The 12,030-nt window shown below is 42.7% G+C and overlaps 1 protein-coding gene across 2 annotated transcripts; it reads left to right on the forward strand.

Moving 5' to 3' along the window:
• The first annotated feature begins 215 nt into the window (after nt 1–215).
• asmtl (acetylserotonin O-methyltransferase-like) lies at nt 216–10,596 on the forward strand. 2 transcript variants are annotated; one of them, XM_014172806.2, is made up of 15 exons: nt 216–346; nt 1,707–1,812; nt 2,063–2,194; nt 2,325–2,372; nt 2,466–2,530; nt 2,641–2,705; nt 2,897–3,005; nt 3,586–3,883; nt 4,066–4,305; nt 6,116–6,284; nt 6,443–6,627; nt 7,474–7,606; nt 7,834–7,974; nt 8,163–8,285; nt 9,136–10,596. In XM_014172806.2, exons 1-15 carry the CDS (start codon nt 285–287, stop codon nt 9,339–9,341), a joined length of 2,082 nt encoding a protein of 693 aa, XP_014028281.1. In that variant the 5' UTR covers nt 216–284; the 3' UTR covers nt 9,342–10,596. The 2 variants fall into 2 exon arrangements, with proteins under 2 accessions (XP_014028281.1, XP_014028282.1); XM_014172807.2 differs by lacking the exon at nt 2,325–2,372.
• Nucleotides 10,597–12,030: the final 1,434 nt, after the last annotated feature.

Below are 12,030 nucleotides of genomic sequence, written 5' to 3' on the forward strand. Positions count from 1 at the left end.
TGGGCTATGCATACTGGCATTATGGTGCTCAACATAGGTGCATAGCTGTTCTATTAATAAAGCATTACAAGCCGACAAAGACTGCACAATGTTTCAGAAAGCTAAATGATATAATCCATATTCTGACGCATTGTTTGCAATGAGGATTAATTCCCATGAATCTCCATTCATTCTGCTCTTACTTGATGTACGCCCTCTGTTGGCTGGTAGGCTACTGTACGTTTTATGATGACACGCAAAAAGATGTCATAGGATTGGCTGAACCTCTCGATTCTTCTTCCGCTATGCTTGCGCATGCGTTCTCTTGTAGCGCAACAAGGAATTCATTCGTATGGAAGATCTGCAGGTAATGTTTTTTTCATTTAGCGGCCGTAGATTTCAAAGTGTAATTTATTGAATTACACTTAAGCAGCATTGCCCAAGGTTGTATGCTGCATGTTGTAAACCTTTCTTGAGGATTGAGATGTCTTAACTGAATAGCTGAACTTGCATGGTCCGAGGAAGAGTTTCTCAAGCTAAGCAGTGAAATGTGGAACATGGTAACGTTAACGTTACTTGTTTCCATGTCAGTAATTATCACTGATCCATACAAACACTAACCAGACCTTTCAAGTTGTCAACTAACTTCTAAGCCAGCTAACATAATAATTCGGTCTATTCATAGCATATTCTAGGATAGCCCAATAAAGGACTAAATGGAGCCTAACGTTACTCCGACCTTATTGTCCAGTGACCTTACATTTTCTTTTTAAATGGGAATTGGCTCTGGCAGCTAAAACACTCAAACACTCCATCTAAACTTGAATCGATTCTTAATTGCGGGCTGGTTCTTTAAACATAAAACGCTCTACATAATTTCACAAACGCAATAAAAATCTTTTCACAAATGTTAAATATACAGTTATTGTATATTTAAATATACATTTGCAGCAGTATTTTTCAGCGTCAACACATTCGTGGTGTGTGTCTTCTGTCTACATACGTGTTCAGAGACGCAGTTAGCTAATTAGCACAGGCATGCCTCTGTCTTCTATCTGTTTTCCCTAAACAAGTGTAGTAACGTGGAAAAATGATCGTGTGGGAAACTTAACCATAACCCTATAAAGGTGTGAAGTAATTTAACCTTTTAGTAAAAAAAAAAAAATGTATAGCTGATATGAAAGGTATGTTCCTTGTGTTTCCAAAACCGTACCGCATGCAATGTGTTTTAACGTTCAGAACGATCGTCGGGGCTCTCAACAAAACTACACCAGGCAGAAGATAATATTGCCAATAGGTGCGAAAGGTATTTAGCGTCAATGAATAGGTTCGTTCTAGGATAGCCCTTTGATCCATTGCCACAAATTCCACGTCAGTGTATTTTTGATACAAGAGAACAATGAGGTGTAGCCTACAAAAGCATATTGACCTGATGAAATGAATGTAGAGGCCACATGTGTGCCTTTTGCACCAGTTACCACATGGCATTACCACAGGGCTACAGAGCCTGCCACAGTACACACTGTAGTTCATTGTCTTTCTCTGCATACCATTAACATGGAACACGTGCATTGTATGTACGCAGTAAAGTGTGACCGCAAATGGTATGTACAAGGCATGTGTACAATGGTATGTACAAGGCTACTTCAAGGCAAAGTCACAGGCATCTGACACCAAACAGACAGAGACGAACTAGTAGCCTAATGTTTAACTTGTATATGCTGCAGTGAGGTCACCATGGTGTTGATGAATCCTGTCATTTCCAAGCTGACCGGTAAGCTGGTCGTCCTGGCTAGTGCATCTCCAAGGAGGCTGGAGATACTCACCAATGTGGTAAGACCGAGGCCTCCTTCCTTACCCTCTTCCTCTTTGATAGGATAAATAAGTGAAAGCAAGGTTTCTACAATATTGGACATTTGCAATCACCTATCCATGTCATGAAAGTGAAATGATTACTTCCGTTAAGGGAGTAAGAAAGCAAACTTTTTTTTTTAAAAGCCTATTCAAACTGAGCCTCTAAGGTACAGTAATGACATGTAGTATCTGATGGTGATGATGCCTTGTTATTCCGTTTATGTCACAGGGTTTACGATTTGAGGTTGTCCCATCCTGGTTCAAGGAAACGTTAGACAAGAGGCTGTTCAAAACGCCCCATGAGTATGCTGTGGAGACTGCCAAGCAGAAGGCCCTGGAGGTGGCCAAGAGGATGCCATTTGTCAGTGAAGCCTTTGCTTACTGTTATTATTATTACAATATCATTACCATATTTGTCTGTTAATATGCTTACCTCACTGAACAAACAAATATATACTTTTGAATGTCTGTGGTTTCTTAATTTGTTCTAGAAACACCTGAAAACTCCAGACATTGTGATCGGAGCAGACACTGTTGTTGTAAGCAAAGACAGCAATATCAATGTCTTCTATCCTTCATATCATAGTGGTTATTATCTCCTTTACACTGTATTGGTTGTCTTCTTTTCTCAGACAGTGGATGGACTGATTCTTGAGAAGCCAGTGGACAAGCAAGATGCCTACCGAATGCTTTCAAGGTTTTGAGAGAATTTTGCCTCTGGCTAATTCTGTGTACATTTCAAAATAATAATAACAATAGGAAAATGTAGTTATCCCATTTTATCTTTGTTTTTGTGTTTCTGAACAGGTTGAGTGGTAAAGAACACAGTGTTTTTACCGGAGTGGCGATCATTCTCTGCCATGAGAAAGAAGGTATGCCTTAAACATAAAATAGGTAAAAGGGTAGGTTGGGAAGTTGTCTGCTTTAAAGTTGTACATGTTTATTTTTGTCATGGAATATTCAATGGTTCCCTATCTGATTCTGAGGGGTTGGGTTAAATGCGAAGACACATTTCAGTTGAATGCATTCAGTTTTACAACTGACTAGGTCCCGTTCTTTCCAGATGAAGAGATTGATTATCAAGTGATTGACTTCTATGAGGAGACCAAGGTGAAGTTTGCAGATCTGTCTGATGATTTACTCTGGGAGTACATCAATAGCGGAGAACCCATGTGAGTTTCACCTCTCTTCTTCTGTTTGCATTACTGGCTATGGTGTAATGCCAATAGATTTTTCTAAGTTTAGAACCCAACCTCACCTCACAGAGGCAATTGGGGTCACTTCACTGAATTCAAACCTTGTGAACCCATGGATTTGTGGACTTTGATACACGCCCACCAGTCCATGCTTGCGTCACTTTATTGAGATAAGGTATGGATTTTGTTATATAATTTCAGCCTGAAACAAATAAGTGAGGGTCAATGAGCCTTAGTTCAATCATAGAAGCATGTTCTGCTGTGTGGTCTCGAATACCGTGGCCAGTTCTGACACAGTATTGCCTGACACGTCACATGATTGCCCCCTGTGTGTGTGTGTGTGTGTTCGTTCCCTGTTTCTTGGTGTCATGTCTTTCTATGTGGCCCCTCTCTCTCTATCGCTCTCTTTCTCTGTGTGTCTCACTGTCTCTCAATTTGTGTGAGACCTGTGTGTGTGTTGTGTCTCTGTGTGTGTGTGTGTGTGTGTGTGTGTATGTTTCTCTGTTTGTGTGTGTGCATGGGTCTGGGTCTCTCTGTATGTGTGTGTGTGTGACAGGGACAAGGCTGGCGGCTATGGTATCCAGGCTCTGGGTGGTATGCTGGTGGAGTATGTACACGGAGACTTCCTGAATGTGGTGGGCTTCCCGCTCAACCAGTTCTGCAAGAAGCTGGGTCTCATCTTCAGCCCCCCAGGCAGCCTGACACACAACAGCGCCCAGACCAGCCCCCAAGGCAGCCCTGTCGACACGGTCCCTCCAGCCGAGCCAGCCGCCAGCAGCCCCCCAGGCAGCCCAATCCATAATGGCCCTCCGGACAGCCAAGGACAAAACATCCCTTCAGCCAGCACAGCCCACGTCAGTACACATGTCAATGCATTGAAATACGTCTTTTACCCTTAGCAATTATTGCACAACACTTCATTTGTCATATGTCAGTGTTGGTGTTTTGAATGAATTGTTTTTAATGTGTTACATGGACAATAAAGTTTATTGAATTGAATCCATTTATAATTTATCCCATTCATCCATCCATCAAGGGGAAACAGGAGGAGAGAGGTTGTGGAGAGGGCGAGGTGCCCTGGACGTTGGTCAACAACCTGTCTAAGTGCTCTGAGAACGGGGAGGATGAGCCCCAGGGCACCAGCGACCCTGCAGCACCAAACTTGACCAGCAGGGGCACCATGCAGATGCAGAATGTGAGGGAGAACGAGACGGAAGACGGCAAGGAAAAGTTGAGCAAGATGATTGAGCTCATGGATGGATTTAAAGCCTCAAAGGTATCCTGTGGATGGATATGTATTTACAGTTGAAGTCGGAAGTTTACATACACTTAGGTTGGAGTCATTAAAACTCGTTTTTCAACCACTCCACAAATTTCTTGTTAACAAACTATAGTTTTGGCAAGTCGGTTAGGACATCTAATTTTTCATCATAATTTTTCCAACAATTGTTTACAAACAGATTATTTCACTTATAATTCACTGTATCACAATTCCAGTGGGTCAGAAGTTTACATACACTAAGTTGACTGTGCCTTTAAACAGCTTGGAAAATTCCAGAAAATTATGTCATGGCTTTAATTTGAGTCTATTGGAGGTGTACCCGTGGATGTATTTCAAGGCCTACCTTCAAACTCAGTGCCTTTGTTGCTTGACATCATGGGAAAATCTAAAGAAATCAGCCAAGACCTCAGGACAAAAAATTGTAGACCTCCACAAGTCTGGTTCATTCTTAGGATCAATTTCCAAATGCCTGAAGGTACCACGTTCATCTGTACAAACAATAGTACGCAAGTATAAACACCATGGGACCACGCAGCCGTCATACCGCTCAGGAAGGAGACGCATTCTGTCTCCTAGAGATGAACGTACTTCAGTCCCAGAACAATAGCAAAGGACCTTGTGAAGATGCTTGAGGAAACAGGTACAAAAGTATCTATATCCACAGTAAAACGAGTCCTATATCGACATAACCTGAAAGGCTGCTCAGCAAGGAAGAAGCCACTGCTCCAAAACCACCATTAAAAAAAGCAGACTATGGTTTGCAACTGCACATGGGGACAAAGATCATACTTTTTGGAGAAATGTCCTCTGGTCTGATGAAACAAAAATAGAACTGTTTGGCCATAATGACCATCGTTTTGTTTGGAGGAAAAAGGGCGAGGCTTGCAAGCCGAAGAACACCATCCCAACCGTGAAGCACGGGGGTGGCAGCATCATGTAGTGAGGGACTGGTGCACTTCACAAAATAGATGGCCTGAGGAGGAGGAAAATTACATGGAAATATTTAAGCAACATTTCAAGAAATCAGTCAGGAAGTTAAAGCTTGGTCGCAAATGGGTCTTCCAAATGGACAATGACCCCAAGCATACTTCCAAAGTTGTGACAAAATGGCTTGAGGACAACAAAATCAAGGTATTGGAGTGGCCATCACAAAGCCCTAACCTCAATCCCATGGAAAATTTGTGGGCAGACCTGAAAAAGCATGTGCGAGCAAGGAGGCCTACAAACCTGACTCAGTTACACTAGCTCTGTTAGGAGGAATGGGCCAAAATTCACCCAACTTATTGTGGAAAGCTTGTGGAAGGCTACACAAAATGCTTGACCCAAGTTAAACAATTTAAAGGCGACGCTACCAAATACTAATTGAGTGTATGTAAACTTCTGGCCCACTGGGAATGTGATGAAAGAAATACAAGCTGAAATAAATCATTCTCTCTACTATTATTCTGACACTTCACATTCTTAAAATAAAGTGGTGATCCTAACTGACCTAAAACAAGGACTTTTTACTAGGAATAAATGTCAGGAGTTTAAATGTATTTGGCTAAGGTGTATGTAAACTTCCATCTTGAACTGTATGTACTGTAATAAAACATTGAGTTCCTTGCTATTGTGTTTTAGTTCCCCATACTGCTAGGTTTTATGTTATTCATGTTCAAGCTGAGGTTGCATGAAGTTTAATTTTAGGCTTATTAATCAAACTACTTTTGCTTGAGGTAGGTTAAAACATGAATTGGAATTTTCTATTACTCCTCTTCTTTCTCTAGTCTCGCATTGAACGTTTTCCCTTTGTTTTGTCTCCTAGGTGTTGTTCACAGCATCCAAGCTGCATGTGTTTGACGTGTTAAGGAGCAGTAAGACAGGGGAGCTGCAGGCTGAGGATGTGGCCCAGGAGATCAAAGCTTCTATGAAGGGGACCGAACGCCTGCTGGAGGCCTGCGTCTCTCTGGGACTCCTGCAAAGAACGGGAAAAGGTATACTGTCTCAATTTCTCACATTGTCTTCCTCTATAATTTGCTTCCTTCTGTTAGACATATTCTTTCTTTTTTCATAGACATTGTTCATGGCGTCTAGCTGTGTGTGTCACGGAGTGATTTGTGACATGTCTTCTGACATGCCAATTTCTCCCTAGAGTACGCAAACACAGCGATGTCCAGGCATTTCCTGCTGTCGGACGGTCCCCTCTCTCTGCAGGGGTACATCCAGCACTGTAACGAACTGGTGTGGCCTCTCTTCACCCACCTGGAGACCGCTGTGAGGGAGGGGACCAACCAGCACGAGAAGGCCTTCGGAAAATCCTCTGATAACCTTTTCCAGGTAATAACAATCTCAAGTTTCATGTCACATTCCAGTTACCTTGGTAATTATCCAGCAGATCAGTCTTGTTCCTGGAGAGCCACAGTACGGCAGCTTTTTGTTCAAGCTTAGCAGAATCAGCTAGTCAAGGTGTGGGAGATGCGTTGATTAGTTGTATCGGGTGTGAAGGCACTCAGCTGGGATTAAAATGTACAGTCCATGCAGCTCTCCAGTTAACACCAGATAGAATGGTTTTGTATTATTGTTTATAAGTAAACATTTGAATATACAAACATTAACACCTACTCTTTCCATGACATAGACTGACCAGGTGAATCCAGGTGAAAGCTATGATCCCTTACTGATGTCATTTGTTGAATCCACTTCAGTCCTTGTAGATGAAGGGGAGGAGACAGTTTAAGGAAGGATTTTTAAGCCTTGAGACAATTGAGACATGGATTGTGTATGTGTGCCATCAGAGGGTGAATGGGCAAGACAAAATATTTAAGTGCCTTTGAATGGGGTATGGTAGTAGGTGCCAGGTGCACCGGTTTGTATCAAGAACTGTAACGCTGCTGGGATTTTCACGCTCAACAGTTTTCTGTGTGTATCAAGAATGGTCCACCACCCAAAGGACATCCAGCCAACTGTGGGAAGCATTGGAGTGAACATGGGCCAGCATCCCTATGGAATGCTTTCAACACCTTGTAGAGTCCATGCCCTGATGAATTGAGGCTGTTCTGAGGGCAAAAGGATGTGCAACTCAATATTAGGAAAGTGTTCCTAATGTTTTGTTTTCTCACTGTAGAACTGAGTATTGGAGCGGTAACTGTTTTTGTTTTCGTCCTTTTTTGTTCATTGTTATAGGATGCCTACTACAGCAGACATGAAGTGAAGCTGCGATTCATGAAGGCCATGCACAGCATCGCAAAGGTTTCTGGTAGAGACGTGGCAACGGCCTTTGACCTCTCCAAATATAAGACGGCCTGTGACCTGGGAGGTGTGGTCATAGTAACCTAAACCTCAATTCCATTTAAAATGGCCATCACATTGTGTTGCTACAATATTGTAGTAAAATCTCAAATGGCCCTTCTGTTATCATCTTCAGTGTGCAATGTGATTTACATTAGAAAGCCTCTGGCTAGAAGTATGCCCTTAAATAGGCTACACCTGATTCCCTATCGGAATCAATCCATACCAATCATCAGTGTTTTTTCCTTCATCCAGGATGCACTGGGGCCATGGCGTATGAGTTTGCCAAAGCACACCCGGGGTTGTCTGTGACCATGTTCGACTTACCTGAAGTCATTGAGATGAGCGGTCACTTCCGGCCACATGACGCAGACGACAGAGTATCTTTTGTAGCAGGTTTGTTTAATGACGTGCAGAGGGTGGAATGGATTTTAGAATACTGTTATCATCATGGGTAATGTGTTCTGTAGATGCACAATAACATTTACATTTAGCAATACGTGTCATTTTGATCATGAATTTGTTTTCTGTCAGGCTACATGTAAAAAGTAATGAATGTTTTTTTCTTTGTAATGTCTGAACAGGAGATTTCTTCAAAGATGAGCTTCCCAAGGCAGACGTATACATCTTGGCAAGAATTCTCCACGACTGGTCGGATGAGAAAGTACACATCTTGCTGAGTAAAATTGCGAAAGCATGCAATCCTGGTAAGAGTGAAAAACAATATATTCTTTTTGGATTCTGATTTCTGACCCTGATAAGGATAATGATTCACACATTGGCTAGACATTTTTTTGTGTATCACTTGTGCTTGTGTAAAGAGTTAGCCTTGTCCCATGGTGTATGTGCCAAAGCCAACTCATCTGTTGTTGTCATGCCATACATTACTCATACATTTAGCAACAGAATTAACATTTCCATCCAACAATTTTATGTGGATGAATTACCTGACCCATAAAAAAAAAAAACTCACGACAGGCCTGATAAAAACAGAAAATCTTTCGGTAAAATGTCCTAGTGTTCACATTTTAGTCGGTGAAATGGATAGTGACATTTGCAGTGTAAACGCTTTTATACGCAAATATTGATAATAACAACCATCATATCAAAGTAAACTTTGAGTCATGCGATGATATGTTCTGTTGCCCACCCACCAAAGGGTGTAAAAAGCATAAGTTTATTAGGCAGATTAAATAAGTTCTAATGAACAGAGGAGTTGGCTCAAGCCTAAACGGAATGAACCACAAGGCTATAACAGCGTAGTGTTTTAACAGTGTGCAAGTTGCATGTTAAACTCTGCAAATCAAAAGTGAAAAGCAGAGGGCACACATCATTGACTAGCCTAGGTACCTGACTGTTTCTGCTTTTAAGAAATACTACATGATTGCCTTATTAAAAAAAACTACCAATTGACTAGTCCAATTTATGTGTATCATAGTTCAAAATGCCTTTATTGCATATTATGAATGTGACTTTCACATGCTAATGTTAATACTGATTGTATACACAACGTTAAATATGTATGCATACATCCTGTGTATGCCATACCCGTCCCAGGCTGCTGCGTGCTGGTGAGTGAGATCTTTTTGGATGAGGACAGGAAGGGGCCGAGCAGAGGCCTACTTCAGGCCCTCAGTATGACCGAGGGGAGACAAAGGAGCGCCTCTGAATACAGCCTCCTACTGAAGAGCCACGGCTTCACCACAGCGCAAGTCAAACACACACACAACCTCCTGGATGCCATCCTGTGTGTCGCTGAGTGACTTGGAGACAAACAACCTTGAAACCAATAAAGAAAATAAATCAATGAAATACCTCCCCAGTCTAGAATCAAACTCTTGCCCCAACCACTAGACACTGAGGTCCTGTTTAAATACTAAAGGTTCATTGATCTGACATGACGCAGGGATGGGTGATTGCAAACTGTGCTTACAGCCATCCTGTCATATCAGATCAACGATTACTTCAAGAAAGGTAGGAAGGAAGGACTCTTAGAGGTATTCAGACAGGGCCTCACTCCATATTACTTTTACCCATCCATTTCATGTTGATCTTCAAAGGGGTCAGGAAGTGTTAGGGAAATGGGGCTGGGGGTTTATTTTGGATGATAGATTCTGTGACTGCGGAGCCGCCACCTCCCTTGGCTTTGAGACATGTTACCGTTCCCCACAATGACCAAGACAGTTTAATTTGACTTTTAATTCATTATAAAAATGGACCACAATGTTGTGAATTTCAATGGACCACAGTGAAGACATTTCTTTCAAACACTGCAATATAGACACTACCAGAGGTATGTCTATGCAGCTGACTTGGATCTCACAGTAATCCTTGAAATCTTTGTCATTAAGCCAGCCAGGTCACCCGTGATATAAGTCAGTATTCGACGTCCATCCATTTTTGAGGATGTAGGGAGATGACGTGGAAACCGGCCACTAGTGGCAACAGTGAGTGCCGTTACCTTCAAGTTGGTTTTGGTTTTGCTAGGGCAGGGTTTCCCAAACTCGGTCCTCGGGACCCCAAGGGGTGCATGTTTAGTTTTTTTCCCTAGCACTACACAGCTGACTCAAATAATAAACTAATCATCAAGCTTTGCTCATTTTAATTTGCTGTCACGAGGACCAAGTTTGGGAAACGCTGTGCTAAGGGTGTTGGAGATGATGGATGAGCGTAAGCCTATCCCGAACCTTAACCATTGAGATAATGCCTGAACTTAACCACAACAATTCAGAGTTAATGCCTAAACTTAACCTTAAACACTTCAAAATGTGATGGTTGGAACAACTTCTAAATTTGACGTTTGAGAAACATGGATGAACTTCTAATTCTGAGACTGAGAACTGGTAGCATAAAACTGTCATGACAGCTGATGACAGCAAAGACAACCAACATGGTTTAACTGACCACTTTCCCAACATTGTTAGACTTGAGACCACCACAACACTTCGTTGTTTGCCGTTTGACAATTGTCCTGTCTGAATTGTTTCAATAATGAAATAAATATTTTGTCTGAAATAATTCAGCTGTTGTGTTCTTTTCCTCTCTGTGTACACTATTTGTAACCATGTGTTTGCAGTCTTTCTGCTTTGGCGGGGCTTGTCTTAAATCAGATTTGTCCCTGTGTTTTGAATAACAATGTTGTAATGTTAACATTTCATTAAATGTTAATGCAACTGTGTACAGCAGTGGTCACCTAATCCTGGTCTCAGAAAGCTATGGTGTGCAGGATTTAACTCCAGCTCAGCACTGTAACACCTGATTTAAACTAAGATGAGCTAAGACAAGCTAAACACCTTCTTCACCCAGTGCCACCGACGCGGCCCGCTACCAAGGACTGTGGACTCTCCTTCTCCGTGACCGACGTGAGTAAGACATTTAAGCTTGTTAACCTTCGCAAGGATACCGGCCCAGACGGCACCCCTAGCCGCATCCTCAGAGCATGGGCAGACCAGCTGGCTAGTGTGTTTACGGACATATTCAATCTCTCCCTATCACAGTCTGCTGTCCCCACGTGCTACAAGATGCCCACCGTTGTTCCTGTACCCAAGAAAGCAAAGGTAACTGAACTAAATGACTATCGCCCCATAGAGCTCACTTCTGTCATCATGAAGTGCTTTGAGAGACTAGTCAAGGATCATATCACCTCTACCTGTCACCCTAAACCCACTTCAATTTGCTTACCGCCCCAATAGATCCACAGACGATGCAATTGCCGTCACACTGTCCTATCTCATCTGGACAAGAGGAATACCTATGTAAGAATGCTGTTCATTGACTATAGCTCAGCATTCAACACCATAGTACCCTCCAAGCTCATCATTAAGCTCGAAGCCCTGGGTCTGAACCCCGCCCTGTGCAACTGGGTCTTGACTTCCTGACGGGCTGCCCCCAGGTGGTGAAGGTAGGAAACACTTCCACTTCGTTGATCCTCAACACTGGGGCCCCACAAGTGTGTGTGCTCAGCCCCACTCCTGTACTCCCTGTTCATTCATGACTGTGGCCACGCACGCCTCCAACTCAATCATCAATTTGCAGATGACACAACAGTGGTAGGTTTGATTACCAACAATGGCGAAACAGCCTACAGGGAAGAGGTGAGGGCTCGAAGTGTGGTGCCAGGAAAATAATCTCACTCAATGTCAACAAAACAAAGATGATTATGGACTTCAGGAAGCAGCAGAGGGAGCACCCCCCCATCCACATCGACAGGACCGCATTGGAGAAGGTGGAAAGCTTGAAGTTCCTCGGCATACTGACAAACTGAAATGGTTCACCCACACAGACAGTGTGGTGAAGAAGGCGCAACAGCCCCTTTTAAACCTCAGGAGGCTGAAGAAATTTTGCTTGGTACCTTAAAAACCCTCAAACTTTTACAGATGCACAATTGAGAGTATCCTGTCGGGCTGTATCAGTGCCTGGTATGGCAACTGCACTGCCCGCAACCGCAGGGGG

The sequence above is a fragment of the Salmo salar genome, chromosome ssa25 (genome assembly GCF_905237065.1).
Source record: "Salmo salar chromosome ssa25, Ssal_v3.1, whole genome shotgun sequence".
Taxonomy (NCBI): domain Eukaryota; kingdom Metazoa; phylum Chordata; class Actinopteri; order Salmoniformes; family Salmonidae; genus Salmo; species Salmo salar.